At 41.4% G+C, this 15,835-nt stretch overlaps 1 protein-coding gene across 1 annotated transcript in view; it reads left to right on the top strand.

Annotated features, from left to right (window-relative positions):
* Positions 1 to 1,686: 1,686 nt before the first annotated feature.
* The window catches only part of LOC109921677 (importin subunit alpha-4-like), a gene marked incomplete at its 3' end in the record, with an annotated part of 15,481 nt that continues 1,332 nt past the window's right edge, over positions 1,687 to 15,835 (top strand). Inside the window, exons 1-5 of the mRNA XM_048593402.1 lie at positions 1,687 to 1,896; positions 9,186 to 9,230; positions 9,318 to 9,449; positions 14,128 to 14,256; positions 15,362 to 15,466. Of these exons, the coding sequence (XP_048449359.1) occupies positions 1,702 to 1,896; positions 9,186 to 9,230; positions 9,318 to 9,449; positions 14,128 to 14,256; positions 15,362 to 15,466 (606 nt within the window). The remainder of the gene's footprint in view (positions 1,897 to 9,185; positions 9,231 to 9,317; positions 9,450 to 14,127; positions 14,257 to 15,361; positions 15,467 to 15,835) is intronic.

Below are 15,835 nucleotides of genomic sequence, written 5' to 3'. Positions count from 1 at the left end.
TGTAACGAGGTCAGGCAGGTAGACTTCATAAAATATGAGTTCCCTGATTGGGGCTGTTAATCTGGTCCAATCAGGGAGCTCTGGCTGACAGGAATTGAGAAATTCTGTTCATTCTGAGAGCTGGCTCTGAGAAAGCCGGACCTGCATCACATACTTTGTACATGTAAATAAAGAGTAACTCAGTGATGGGATACTGGCCTCTGGAGTTATTTCAGTTAGTAAGCAAAATTCAGACACTTGGGATAGGGGTGATACACTAACGTGGATGAGAATTGGTTAATAGAAAGCAGTGATAAGAAATACTTGGATGATTCTTAAGGCAACAGGTTGTTACTAGTGAGATGCGGCAGGGGTCATTGCTGGGTCCACAACTGTTCACAATCTATATAAATGATTTAGACACAGGTATCATCTGTAATATTTCCAAGTTTGTTGATAACACAATTCATTAGGAAGGTAAGTTGACAGGTTTATGCAAGGAGGCTTCAGGGACTAGGACAGGCTAAGTGCATGGTTAGGAACATGGCAGATGGGATATAATATAAATAAGTGTGAAGTTATCCAATTTTGTCAGAAAGTCAGAAGATTTCTTAAAAGGGAAAGTGCGAGTCAAGCAATTACGAAGGCAAATGGTACGTTGGCCTTCATCACAAGGGGATTTTAGTTCAGAAATAAGGATGTGTTGTTGCAACTGTATAGCGCCTTGGTGAGACTACATCTGGAATATTGTCTCTAGTTTTAGTCTCCTTATTTAAGGAAGGATATACTTGCTATGGAGGGAGTGCAACAGAGGTTTATCAGGTTAATTCTTGGGATGGTAGAATTGGTTTACAAGGAAAGGTTGAAGAAGCTAGCTCTGTATTCTGCAGAGTTTCAAAGAATGATCTCCTAGAAACTTACAAAATTCTTATGGGTGTGACAGGGTGGATGTTTCCGAGAGGTTTCCTCTGGCTGGTGACTCTAGACCAGGGGAAATATTCTCAGAAGAAGGTGTAGGCCAATAACACTGAGATGAGGAGGAATTTCACTAATCAGAGGCTAGGGAAACTTTGGAATTCTTTACCCAGAAAACTGTAGGGACTCAGTCATTGAGCAGGTTAAAAGCAGAAATTGATAGATTTCTGGAGACTGATGATATCAAGTGATAGTAAGAGAAAATGGCATTGAGATGGATAACCAGCCATAATCTCATTGAATGGTGGACTAGGATTAAGAAGTTGAATGGTTTATTCCTAGACCTATGACAGGTATTCCTGTCTCTGTCATCTACTAGAGATTATGCAAGGACTATCATGGAGTGGAGATAAATTTCCCAGAGTATTTCTTATCTGAATTAACCTTATTTTTTTTCTCTTTTTGCTCTGACCCCAGAAATTGCATGCATTGGGGGTAGAAATTGTATGGTAGGCATATCTGTCCAGCTTTTCTTTTACTGTTGTTTGTCGATTCATAAGAGTTGGAAAAATTCATTTTAGTCAGGAAGTAACTGAGGACCTGGCTGTTCCTTAATGACAGTGAGTATTACAAGCTCTTCAATATGGCTTACACCAAAAGTGGTGTGATGTGTACTGGTGCAATTTGGAGGTATTTTTTGTATGTGTGTGTATGTATAGTGTGTGTATGTGTGAGAGAGAGAGAGAGAGACAGTGTGTGTGTGTGCACGTGAGAGGAATCAGTAATATATTGACCCCTTGTTTCTCTATGTTGAAATCTTCCCACTGTTCAGGTGATGGACCTCAGTGTAGAGACTACGTCATCAGTCTAGGAGTGATAAAGCCCCTGCTCTCGTTTATTAATCCTTCTATCCCAATCAGCTTCTTAAGGAATGTCACATGGGTTATTGTCAATCTGTGCAGAAATAAAGACCCAGCACCACCAGGAGAAACCATTCAGGAGGTAGGTTTCATTCACCAGCTCCTGCTGCTGTGCTGCCTGTCTTGGGAAAGACAGGCATTACTTCACCATCAAACCTTAATGTTGTGTTTTTTGTTATTACTCTTGTAGCAGATTTTCTTTGTCACTCCAATTTTCCTTTCCTGCTGGGTTGTTAGCATAGCAACTATTAGAGACCTGATTCTGGTACAGTGGCAAAATAACTCTGCCAGTATATACTGTGCTTGTGTGAAATAGTTTACCAGCTGCAGTCAACAAATTCGCTAGGAACCCCTGACCAAAGTGTGATGTAGCAGCTGTACCTGGCAGTGTGTAGCTGATGATTTCTTTGTAACTACGCACTGGATATAATTAAAGCCTTGAACTGCAAAACAAAAGTATTGGCTCCTTACCTGTCTTCTGCTTAATATTGGACAGCTGAAACACTGAAACAATGGAATTTCATGTCTACACATTCTCTCTATCTGCAAAGTACTGGACCAAAACACTGGTCGATGAGTATATGCAGAAGGCTGTGGAGGCAAAGCCACTGAATATATTCAAGAAAGAGTTTGATATATGATTAAATTTTAAGGGTGTCAAGAGGCGTGAGGAGAAAGCTGGAATATGGCATTGAGGTAGAGGATCAGCCATGGTCATATTGAATGGTAAAGTAGACTTGAAGGGCCAAATGGCCTGCACCATTCTTCGTTTTTCCATAGCGTCCAGTAGTTATAGGTGTGCCAAATTGTCAGCCTGACTGACAATCTTAAATTTGCAGACGGAAATAACTTGTACTTTGCGTCTATTTCCAGTCAACAAAACAGGTGACAGTCATTCTCTGATTCATTGCTGAGGACATAAAATAATGCAGCAGAAATAGGCCATTCAGCTCATCGAGTCTACTCTGCCATTGAGTGAGATCATGGCTGATCTGATAATACTCAACACCACTTTCCTGACTTTTCCCTATAACCCTTGATTCCATGACTGATTAAAAATCTGTGTATCTCAGTCTTGAATATCATTAACAGCCCAAGCTTGACAGCCCTCTGTGGTAAAGATTTACACAGATATGTTACTCTCTGAGAAAAGATATTCCTTCTCATCTCTATCTTAAATGTGTGACCCCATCTTCTGGGAGTATGCCCTCTGGTCCTGGAATCTCCCACAAGGGGAAACAATCTTGCCACATCTACCCTGTCAGGTCCCCTAAGAATCTTAGATGTTTTGATAAGGGCACCTTTTGTTATTCTAAATTCCAGTGAGGACAGGCCCAGTCTGCACAATTGCTCCTCATAAGACAATCCCTCCATACTCCACCCTTCCATGGAATGCCTTCAGTGCCAGTACATCTTTCCTTACATAAGAGACTTAAACTACCCACAGTATTACAGCTGTTATACTCCATTCCCTTTGAAGTAAAAGCTAACATTCCATTCACCTTCCCTATTACCTGTTGAACTTAGATGTCAGCTTTTGTGATTCATGGACAAGGACTCCCAAACCCCTCTGTTCTGTAGCTTTCTGCAATATTTCTCCATTTAAATAATATTCAACTCCTCTACTTGTCAAAGTGCATAACTTCACATTTCCCCACATTATTTACCAAATTTTTGCCCACTTGCTTAACCAGTCTGTATCCCTCTGCAGGCTCTTTGTATCATCCCCACCACTTGCCTTCCCGCCTATTTTTGTGTCATCTATAGTACATTGACTTTGCTCATCCAAGTCATTAAGGTATATTGTAAAAAATTATGGCCTCAGCACTGATCCCTGTGGCAGTCCACTTGGTACAGGTTGCCATCCTAAAAATGCCCGCCTTATCCCAACTTTCTTGCCTTCTATTAGCTAGTTAAGCCTTTATCCACGCTAATAAGAGCATAAAAGTACAAGCAGGAGTAGAAAATTCAGCACTGAAGCCTGCTCCACCATTTAATACGATCATGGCCGATCTCATCTCAACTTTCTTGCCCAATCTCCATAACCCTTCAACCCATTACTAATTAAAAATCTGTCTATCTCCTGCTTAAATTTATTCAATGTCCCTGCATCCACCACACTCTAGTTGTGAATTCCACAGATTCATGACCCTTTTTAAATCTTTTACCCCTTATCCAAAAGCTATGACCTCTCATTCTAGATTGCCTGATATGAGGAAAAATCCTTTCTACGTCTACTCTGTCATTTCTCTTTAAACCCTTAAACATCCTCCATTGGATCTCCTCTCATTCTTCTAAACTCCAGAAAGTATAGGCTTTAACTGCTTAATCTGTCTTCATAAGGCAAACCCCTCATCTTTGGAATCAATAGAGTGAACCTCCTTTGCACTGCCTCCAATACAACTACATCTCTCCTCAAGTAAGGGGATCAAAATTGTACACAGTACTCTAGATGTGGTCTCAATAATGCCTTGTGAAAATTCAGCAACACTTGCTTACTTTTATACTCTATTCCTTTAGCAATATGCCAAAATTCCATGTGTCTTTCTTATTATCTGATGTACCTGCACACTGATTCATGCATGAGGACAGGCACATCCTCTGCACTGAGCTACTTTGAAGTTTCTCTCCATTTATATAATAACTTGCCTTTTTTCCTGTGACCAAAATGGATAACCCTACACTTATCCACATTAAACTTCATCTGCCAAATTTTGGCTCATTCTCCTAATGTATTCATATCCATTTGTCAATTTCTTATTTTATCAACTTATTTTCCCGTCTTTTTTATGTCATCTGCAAATTTGGCTATCATACTTTTTATCCCTGCATCCAAATTATTAATATAATTCAACATGGCACATTGCCTCCTACACCATGGGCTATTATCGGTGTGGTACCTTTTCAAATCTGAATATCCAACTATATTACATCCACTGCTTTCCCTTTATCTATTCAAATTATTATGTCCTTGAATTCCAGTAAATTAGTTAGGCATGATTGCCCCTTCATGAAACCATACTGACTCTGATCATATTATGTGTTTCTGAATGCTCTGTTATTACATCCTTTATAATGGATTGACATTTTTCCCAATAACAAACGTTACGCTGACTGTCCTGTTTCTTTGTCTCCTTCCCTCTTTAAACAAGGTGTTATAGAGTCATAGAGTCATACAGCATGGAAACAGACCCTTAGGTCCAACTAGTCCAAACTGACCATGTTCCAAAACTAAACTAGTCCCACCTGCCTGCGCTTGGTCCGTATTCCTCTTAACCTTTCTATTAATGTACCTATCCAAATGTTTTTTAAATGTTATAACCACTTTCTCTGGCAGTTCATTCCACACATGAACCACTCTCTGCGTAAAAAAGTTTCCCTTCATGTCCTTTTTAAATCTTCCTCCTCTCACCTTAAAAATATGTCCCCTAGTTTTGAACTCCCCCACCCTAGGGAAAGGCCTCTTGTCATTCAACTTACCTATGCCCCTCATGATTTTTAAAATCACAATAAGGTCACTCCTCAACCTCCTACACTACAATGAAAAATATCCCAGCTTTTCCAGTCTATTTTTTTATATCTCAAACCCTCCATTCCTGGCAACATCCTGGCAAATCTTATCTGAACCCTCTCCAGTTTAATAATATCCTTCCTATAACAAGGCGACCAGAACTGCACACGGTACTCCAGAAGAGGCCACACCAATGTCCTATACAATCTCAACGTGATGTCCCAACTCCTATACTCTAAGGTCTGAGAAATGAAGGCAAGTGCGCTACATGCCTTTTAAACCACCCTGTCTACCTATGACGCAAATTTTAAAGAATTATGTACCTGAACACCGGGGTATCTCTGTTCTACAATACTACCCAGGTCCCTGCCATTAATTGTATAAGTCCTGTCCTTGTTTGCATCACCAAAATGCCACATCTCGCATTTATCTAAATTCAACTCCATCTGCCACACCTCAGCCCTTATCAGTTTACTACCAGATTGTTCACTATCTCTGTGGCTACTCTCTTTAATATCCCAGGATGCATCCATCTTAACAAATCAGAATTAACCTGCCTGGTTTAAATTTAAACAAAGCTATGCAGTTAAATTTCAGTTATCATTTAACTGTACATTATCCATGCATCTCTACCATTTGTTTTTTTATTCATTTGTGGGATGTGAGCATCGCTGGCTGGCCAGTATTTATTACCCATCCCCAGTTGCCCTTGAGAAGGTGATAGTGAGCTGCCTTGTTGAACCACTGCAGTCTACCTGCTGTAGATTGACCCACAATGCCATTAGGGAGCGAATTCCAGGATTTTGACCCAGCAACAGTAAAGGAATGGCGATATATTTACAAGTGAAGATGGTGAGTGGCTTGTAGGGGAATTTGAAGGTGGTACACTGCTGCTACTGAGTGTCGATGGGGGAGGGAGTGGGATGTTTGTGGATGTAGTGCCAATCAATTGGGCTGCTTTGTCTTGGATGATGTCAAGCTTCTTGAGTGTTGTTGGGGCTGCATGCATCCAGGAAAGTGAGGAGTATTCCATCACACTCCTGACTTGCGCCTTGTGGATGGCAGACAGTCTTTAGGGAATCAGGAGGTGAGTTACTGTAGTATTCTTAGTCTCTGACCTGTAGCCACCGTGTTTGTGGCAAGTCCAGTTGAATTTCTGGTTAATGATAACCCCAAGGATGTTGATAGTGGGGGATTCAGTGATGGTAACACCAGCGAATATCAAGGGGCGGCGGTTAGATTGTCTGTTATTGGTGATGGTCATAGCCTGAAACTTGTGTGGCACCAATGTTACTTGCCACTTGTCAGCCCAAGCCTGGATTTTGTCCAGATCTTTTGCATTTGAATGTGGACTGCTTTAGTATCTGAGAAGTCACAAATGGTGCCGAACATTGTGCAATCATTGTCAAACATCCCCATTTCTGACCTTATGATGGAGGGAAGGTCATTGCTGAAGCAACGGAAGATGGTTGGGCCTAGAGCACTACCCTGAGGAACTCCTGCAGAGATGTTCTAGAGCTGAGATGACTGACCTCCAACAACCACAACCATCCTCCTCTGTGTCAGATATGACTCCAACCACCGGGGAGTTTGCCCCCGATATGCACTGATTCCAGTTTTGTTAGGGCTCCTAGTTGTCATACTTGGTTGAATGCAATCTTGATTTCTAGGGCTGTAACTCTCACCTCACCTCTGGAATTCAGCTATGAATTCAGCCACTGGAGTGAACTGAATTGACTGAAGACTGGTATCTAATGCTGGGAACGGCTGGAGGAGGACGAGATGGATCAACCACTCGGCACTTCTGGCTGAAGATTGCTGTGAATGCTTCAGCCTTATCGTTTGCTCTGATGTGCTGGGCTCTTCCATCATTGAGGATGGGGATATTGGTGGAGCCTTCTCCTCCAGTGAGTTGTTTAATTGTCCACCACCATTCACGACTGGATGTGGCAGGCCTGCAGACCTTAGATCTAATCCTTTGGTTGTGGGATTGCTTAGCTCTGTCTATCATTTAAAAACTGAAAGAACTGCGGATGCTGTAAATTCGCAACAAAAACGTAAGTTGCTGGAAATGCTCAGTAGGTCTGGCAGCATCTGTGAAGAAAAATCAGAGTTAACATTTCGGGTCCAGTGACCCTCGGAACATTGAGTAGAGGGTATGCCATTCTGAGGAAGAGTCACTGGACCCAAAACATTACCTCTGATTTTTTTCTTCACGGTTGCTGCCAGACCTGCTGAGCTTTTCCAGCAACTTCTGTTTCTGTCTATCATTTGCTGCTTATGCTGTTTGACATGCAAGTAGTCCAGGTTGACACTTCATCTTCAGGTATGCCAGGTGCTGTTGATGGCACACCCTTCTGCACTCTCCATTGAACCAGGATTGATCCTCTGGCTTGATGGTAATGGTTGAGTGGTGAATATGCTGAGCTATGAGGTTACAGATTGTGCTGAAGTACAACTCTGCTGCTGTTGATGGCTAACAATGCCTCATGGATGCCCAGTCTGCTAGATCTGTTAGAAGTCTGTCCCATTTAGCACGATATTAGTGCATCACAACACGATGGGGGTTATTCTCATTAGCCCCCACATGTTAATAAAAAGAACTTTTGTAGGGTCTACAGGGCTGTTTGTGCCATTGTCTTTTCTAGTGCGTAGGTCGATGCCAGGTGATCCATTCAGTTTCATTTTTTTTGAGACTTTGTAGTGATTGGTAGAACTGAATGGCTTGCTAGGCCATTTCAGAGGGCAGTTGAGAGTCAATCATATTTCTGTGTATCTGGAGTCACATGTAGGCCAGACCAGGTGAGGATGGCAGATTTCTTTCTCTGAAGGACATTTGAGGACCAAAAGGGTTTTTCCAACAATCAACAATGATGTCATGGCCATCAGTAGATTCTCAATTCCAGAGTCTCTTTTTATTGAATTCAAATTCCACTGTCTGCTGTGGGGGGATTCAAACTCGAGTCCCCAGAATATTAGAGATAACAAGGTGTAGAGCTGGATGAACACAGCAGGCCAAGCAGCATCAGAGGAGCAGGAAGGCTGACGTTTCGGGCCTAGACCCTTCTTCAGAAAAGGGGCTGAAGAAGGGTCTAGGCTCGAAACGTCAGCCTTCCTGCTCCTATGATGCTGCTTGGCCTGATGTGTTCATCCAGCTCTACACCCTGTTAGCTCAGATTCTCCAGCATCTGCAGTTCCTACTATCCCCAGAATATTAGCTGAGTTTCTGGATTAATAGTACAGTGATAATTCCTCTCGGCCATTGCCTTCCCATGTCTGAAGAGTTCAGTTACTAACTAATCAGCACTCTCCTCCTGCAGATAAAAAAGTTGTTTATTTTTATATTAGTGTTTCATGCAAATTGTCCTAAAAAGAAAGATGAAAAACTTCAACAAACCATGCTCTTTTTTCAGCATTACTCAAGTCCTCTACTATCAAATGAAAATTTAGTCTATATATACTGGTCCGAAGCAACGGGATCAGGGCCCTGGAAATAGTGATTTGTAACAAGATCATAAAAATGGTGATTTTCATAAAGTCTCAAAACTCTTCCTCTTACCATCTTGCTACTATTAATGGAAATGAAACAATTGAGTTATATGGAGAGTGTTTCTCTTTCTGAAATAAGGAAATGGAGTAATTTAGCATATTATGAAATAATAAGCAGATGATATCAAAATGTGTGCACAGCCTTTGCAAAACCTTTGTTGCGATTGGGATTTTTCTTCCACACTAAGTTGTAAAACAATCTAGCAATGAAACAGCTGAATTTACATTAGAAGTAGAGTTTTTTAGCAAATAAACTGGCTGATGATTTCCTGGATGAATAATATGTGACAAGGACTCTTTTTGTTTTGCAGTTGCTACCAGCTTTGAGTGTATTAATACAACACAGTGACACGAATGTAAGTATTTGGAAAGTTCATTCTTTGTTTGTAAATGAAGACATAGAATGTGTACTTGCTTACCTAAACGACTATTTGTTTCCTCAGATTCTAGTTGACACAGTGTGGGCCCTCTCCTATTTGACAGATGGAGGAAATGAACAAATTCAGATGGTGATAGATTCTGGTGTTGTACCTCATCTAATTCCACTTCTCAGCTGCCAAGAAGTCAAAGTTCAGGTACGCAGTGAAAAACTAACCAAGGCCTCCTATTAGCTAGAATCATGGATCATTGCAATTAGTACTTTATACAAACTAGTGCAGTAATAGCTAGTGAGATTAGTACTTTGTACAGACTGCACAGTGATTGCCATAAGAAATCGGGGCAGGAGTAGACCATTCAGCCCCTCACACCAGCTGTGCCATTCCATTCAGTAATGTCATGGCTAATCTGTTAGGGGCCTTAACACCACTTCCTTGCCTGTCAGTTCGTTCTCTCACTCATTCTGTCAGTCATTTTTCTCGTTCTTTCTCTGTCTCTGTGACAGACTGATTGAATTGCTGACAACAGTAGACTGCTGGAGATCTTCAGTTCAGATTGAAATCAAGCTGATCCGTGTCTTTGGAAAGTGGCCACCGTTCAGCTTCTCATGATTTATTACATAAACAGAAATACCTATTTTTGGAACTTTGTCAGATTCCTAAGAAATTTCTCTGAGAAAAGGAGAGATACTTGCACCTCCTGTTGTTTTCTTCCTTACTATTTACATCACGTGGAGGTGCTGGTGTTGAACTAGGGTGGACAAAGTCAAAACTCTCACAACACCGGGTTGTGGTTCTACAGGTTTATATGAAGACACCTGAAGAAGGAACGAGACTCTGAAAGCTTATGTCTTCAAATAAACCTTTTGGACTATAACCTGGTGCCGTGTAATTTTTTGACCATTTACATCACTGCCATCAGAAAACTAATTACAGAAAGGGTTGCTAGGTGTCAACAGCAAAGAGGCCTCCATAGTCTTTTTGTAAGCCATGTTTTCTAGCAATTAAGGGCTATACACCTTACCTCTATATTGCCTTCTAAGATACTTGTAGCACCTGCATGCTAACTTTTCATGTTTCATACAAAAAAACACCCAAATTCCTCTGTATTGCACCTTTCTTAGAGTATCTTTTTATTTTAATAAGTCGATCTTTGATTCTTCCTATCAAAGTGCAACACCTCACACTTTCCTACATCAAACTCCATTTGCCAAGTTCTTCCCCACTCAGTCAAGCCCCTGCAGATTTGTTATGCCCTCATCACAGCGTATCAGCAGCAAATTGGATACTTTACATTCTTTTCCCTCGTCCAAATCATTAATATATACAGCAAATAATTGGAGGCCTAGGACTAATCATAGAAACATAGAAGATAGAAGCAAGAGTAGGCCATTCAGCCCTTTAAGCCTGCTCCACCATTCATTGAGATCATGGATGTTCATCCAACTCAGTAGCCTGATCCTGCTTTTCCCTCATAGTTTTTGATCCCTTTAGCCAGAGGTGCTATATCCACCTGCTTCTTGAAATCATAGTGTTTTGCCCCTAACTGCTTTCTGTGGTAGCAAATTCCGTAGGCTCACCACTGTCTGGGTGAAAAGATTTCTCCTTATGTCAGTTGTAAATTGTTTACCCCATATCCTTAGACAGTGACCTCTGGCTCTGGACTCTCACACCATCGGGTACATCCTTCCTGCATCTACGGTGTCTAGTCCTGTTAGAATTTTGTAGGTTTCTATGAGATTCCTCCTTATGCTTCTGAACTCCAGCAAATATAATGCTAACCGATTCAACCTCTCCTCAGACATCTGTCCCGACTTCCCAGGACCCAGTCTGGTAAACCTTTACTGCATTCCCTCTATAGCAAGAACATACTTCCTCAGATAAAGAGACCAGAACTGCACACAGTACTCTTGGTGTGGTCTCACCAAGACCCTGTATAATTGCAGTGAAACATCCCTGCTCCTGTACGTGAATCCTCAATATGAAGGCCAACATACCATTTGCCTTCTTGATCGCCTACAGCACCTGCATGCTTACTTCAGTGACGAGTGTATGAGGACATCGAGGTCTTGTTGCACATTCACTTATATAATAATCTCCCTTCCTGTTTTTGCTGCACATTGCACATGTATCTGCCAAGCATTTACCCAATTACTCAGCTTGTCCAAATCACGCTCAGTTATAACATAAGAACTAGGGGCAGGAGTAGGCATTTCAGCCCCTCGAACTGGCTCTGCTATTTAATACAGTTAAGGCTGATCTCATCTTGGCCTTTACTTTCTTGCCTGCTGCCCATAACCCTTCAACTGGTTCTGGGTACACTGCTTTTTGTCATTTATATAAATGATTTGAATCTGATATAGGAAGAATGGTTAGTAAATTTGCACATGATACCAAAATTGTTGGCGTAGTGGACAGCGAAGAAAGTTACCTCGTGTACAATGGGACCCTGATTGGATGAGCCAATGGACCGAGGAGTGGCAGATGGAGTTTAATTTAGATAAATTGAAATACTACATTTATGCTTAATGGCAAGGTCCTGGGAAGTATTGCCAGCCAAAGAGACCTTGGAGTGCAGGTTCCTAGTTCCTTGAAAGTGGTAAACAGGGTAGTGAAGAAAGCGTTTGGTATGCTTGCCTGTATTGGTCAGTGCATTGAGTATAGGAGTTGGGAGGTCATGTTGCAGCTGTACAGGACATTGGTTAGGCCATTTTTGCAATATTGCGTTCAGTTCTGGTCTCCTTGCTATAGGAAAACTGTTGTTAAACTTGAAAGGGTGCTGAAAAGATTTACCGGGATGTTGGCAGGTTTGGAGGGTTTGAACTATAGGCTGGGGCTATTTTCCTTGGAGCATTGGAGGCTGAGGGGTGACCTTATAGAGCTGTATAAAATCCTGAGGGACATGGATAGGGTGAATAGCCAAGGTCTTTTCCCTAGAGTGGGGGAATCCAAAACTAGAGGGCATAGGTTTAAGATGACAGGGGAAAGATTTAAAAGGAACCTAAGGGGCAACATTTTCACACAGAGGGTGATGCGTGTATGGAATGACCTGCCAGAGGAAGTGGTGGAGTCTGGTACGATTACAACATTTAAAAGGCATCTGGGTGGGTATATGAACTGGAAGAATTTAGAGGGATATGGGCCAAATGTTGGCAAATGGGACTAGATTAATTTAGGATATCTGGTTGTTATGGATGAGTTGGACGGAAGGGTCTGTTTCTGTGCTGTACGTCTCCATGACTCTGTGACTCTAAATATCTGTCGCCACAAATTTACTCAAAGTCCATTGCCCTTTGGGGCAGTGAATTTTCAGAGATTGGTGACCCTTTGTGAGAAACAATCAGGAATCCTACTTCAGGTGCAGCGGTAATGGCAAAACTATAAGAAATGTATTGATTAAATCGGAATAGAGAGAAATTGAACAAGTGAATAAAGCATCAATGCTGAGGGACAGGTTTGAGTGTACTGGTCTGAATAAGAGTTCTACGTACAAATGCACTCCGTGTAACAAATAAATTAAATGAGCTGCAGGCCCAAATTCAAATTGGAGATTATGATATAGTAGCCACTACTGGGATATGGCTGCAGGATGGTCGGTACTGAGAACCAAATATACCAGGCTATAAAGTTTACTGGACACAGGGAAAATGGCAAAGATAATAGATTGGGAGAGGCAGACAAGCACCTGTCAGAAAGGTAGAGAATTCTGAATTGTGACTGGGATAGTTTCCTCCAGCAATATGTTCTGGATGCAACAAGGGACCAGCAATATTAGATTTAGTGATGAGTAGTGAGTGGATTTAATTAGTAACCTAATTGTGCATGAATGTATATGAAGTAGTGATCATAACATGATTGAATTCAACGTAGCATTTGAAAACAAAAAGCTTTTAATTTGATTTGATTTATTATTGTCACATGTACAAGATACAGTGAAAAGTATTGTATTGTGTGCTAGCCAGACAAATCATATGTTACATAAGTACATCAAGGGTAATAGAACAGAATGAAGAACGTGGTGTTACAGCTACAGAGAAAGATCTAATCTGATATATTGATTGGGGAGCAGGCTCGAAGGACCGAGTGGCTTATTCTTGTTCTTCTGTTAGCATGCTTGTATGTTCTTAGCATTACCATCAGCTTGAATCGTAATAAAGGCAAATTAACTATTGTTCTTTGTAACAAGGGGAATGAAATCTAAAATACAATATAAATGTAAAAGTTGAGAGGTTTTGCTACAGTCAGCAGGGCATTATTCAGACTGCATCTGGAGTACTGTGTCTGGTTTCGGCCTCCTTACATTAAGGATAAGACTTTTGGAAGGAGTTCATAGAAGCTTCATTCAACGGATGACTGAGTTGGAGCAGGGCTTACCTTATGAGGAAAGACTGGACGCTGGGCTTATATGTATTAAAAGAATGAGAGATGATTTTATTAAAACATATAAGATCCTGACTTGACTTGACAGAGTTGATGATGAAAGGAGTTTCCTCTTGTGGGAATGACTGGAACTAGTTTAAAAGTTGTCTTATTTAAGATGGAGATGTGGAGAAACATTTTCTCTGAGGGTTTTGAGCCTGCAGGACTCATCGCCAGACAGTGATTGAATATTTTTAAGGCAGCACTAGGTTGATTCTTGATCAACAAGAGAATCACATGTTAGTGGTGGTAGATGAGAATGTGGAGTTGAGCACACAATTAGAGCTGACATGATTTCACTGAAGAGCAGAGCAGGCTAAAGGGACCAAACAACCTCCTCTTTCCAATTCTAATGTTCTTATCGCTAAGGTTCTTAATCTGTGACACACAATGTAATAATTTTGGTGCGCAGTACAGTTTGATATGTGTGAAATGTTTGTATCTCTTTTTTACACAGACAGCTGCACTGAGAGCTGTGGGTAATATCGTAACTGGCACTGATGAGCAGACGCAGATCATATTGAATTGTGATGTACTCTCCCACTTCCCAAACCTCCTCACTCACCCAAAGGAAAAGATCAATAAGGTAACACACTACAAGTTATTTTGTAGATGCACTGATAGCTTCTGATGTTCCACATCTCCAGCCCCCCAGACTGGCCGCTTCATGCCCTCCCCGGCCCCCAGGACCTGCCCATGTGCCCACACTCTGTCCCTTTGGGTCTGATGCACAACCTTGCCCCGTGCCACCACCCCCGGGACTTGCTGGTGATTTTATGACAGAGAATTTCTGCAGAGTCTGATCCAATTCTTATTAATTATTAGGACTCATTTACTTTCCAGCTGGAGTTTTTGGATTGCAAGTAGGAACTCAGGTGGATTTCTCTCCCTCCATTTCTCTGATGCTGTTTAAACAGCTCTGATGTTAAACTGGTTGAAAGTACCTGACCCAATTCAGAGTTAGTACTAAATATTTGGTCAACAGTTTGTTTTGCTCTAAAATGAAGACAAAGTCACCATTTGTGAGATAATGTGAGGTAATTCATTTTGGTAGAAGAAACTTGAAGAGACAATACAGGCTCAATGATACAACTTTAAGGGGAGTACAGAAGCAGAGGGACATTGGGGTTCTCATACATGATTCTCTGAAGGTTACCAGAAATTGAAACAGTTGTTAAGAAGGCATATGGGATCTTTGGGTTTATTAATATACAAGGGGAATGAAATCTAAAGTACAATATAAATATAAAATTCGAGAGATTTTGCTACAGTCAGCAGGGCATTGCTCAGACATAATCTGCTGCCACTAGTTGATATGTCATTAATTGGGGATCTCAATTTCAATATTGTCAACAAGACAACCAGGAGTGAGATGAACAGAAACTTCTTTACGCAGAGAGTTGCTAGGATTTGGAATGCGCTCCCTGGGAGAGTGGCAGAGGAATTCCACAGGAGGTTTCAAAAGAGTGCTGGATATTTATTTGAAAGTGATTAACTTAGAGGGCTACGGTGATAGGGTGGGAGAATGGGACTAGCTGGGTAGCTCTTTTGGGAGCTGGTACAGACATGATAGGTCGAATGGCCTCCTTCTGTACTGTAAAATTCTATGGTTCTATTTCAATTTCTGATTTATTTACTATCAATAAATCATTCTGGCAATGTGACCTGACCTGTGCTAATGTTGTGTGCAGGAAGCAGTATGGTTTCTTTCAAATGTCACAGCTGGAAACCAGCAGCAAGTGCAATCGGTCATAGATGCTGGACTCATTCCCATGATCGTGCATCATCTCACCAAAGTAAGTAACTTCCTGAAGGATTAACCTGCATGGCTGGACCTTTTGTTTTACGAAGCATTTAGAATACTCGGAATTTTAGTTTCTGTATTATGGGGCTTTTACTCTGCCTGCACGAGCTTAAAAAAACAGTAGCTCAGTGATGTGCCCAGCAGCAATCAGTTATACCACCACTTCATGGCCAAGCTAACAATCCTCTGCTCAAATGTGCCCACAGATAAAATGTTCTGCTCTGAGGGAGCACTGGGCACTTGAGGATTGGGATTGAGAGAATGGTGTAGTGTTGGAGAGTCAGTATTGAGGGAGCCCTGCATTGTTGGAGGGTCAGCACAAAGAGAGCGCTGCACCTTCAGAGAGTCGGTGCTGAGGGAG

This window comes from Rhincodon typus, unplaced genomic scaffold, assembly GCF_021869965.1.
Source record: "Rhincodon typus isolate 14 unplaced genomic scaffold, sRhiTyp1.1 hic_rhity00002781, whole genome shotgun sequence".
Taxonomy (NCBI): Eukaryota; Metazoa; Chordata; class Chondrichthyes; order Orectolobiformes; family Rhincodontidae; genus Rhincodon; species Rhincodon typus.
The sequence above is the reverse complement of the archived record's forward strand: the minus strand, read 5'-3'. Positions and strand labels throughout refer to the sequence as shown.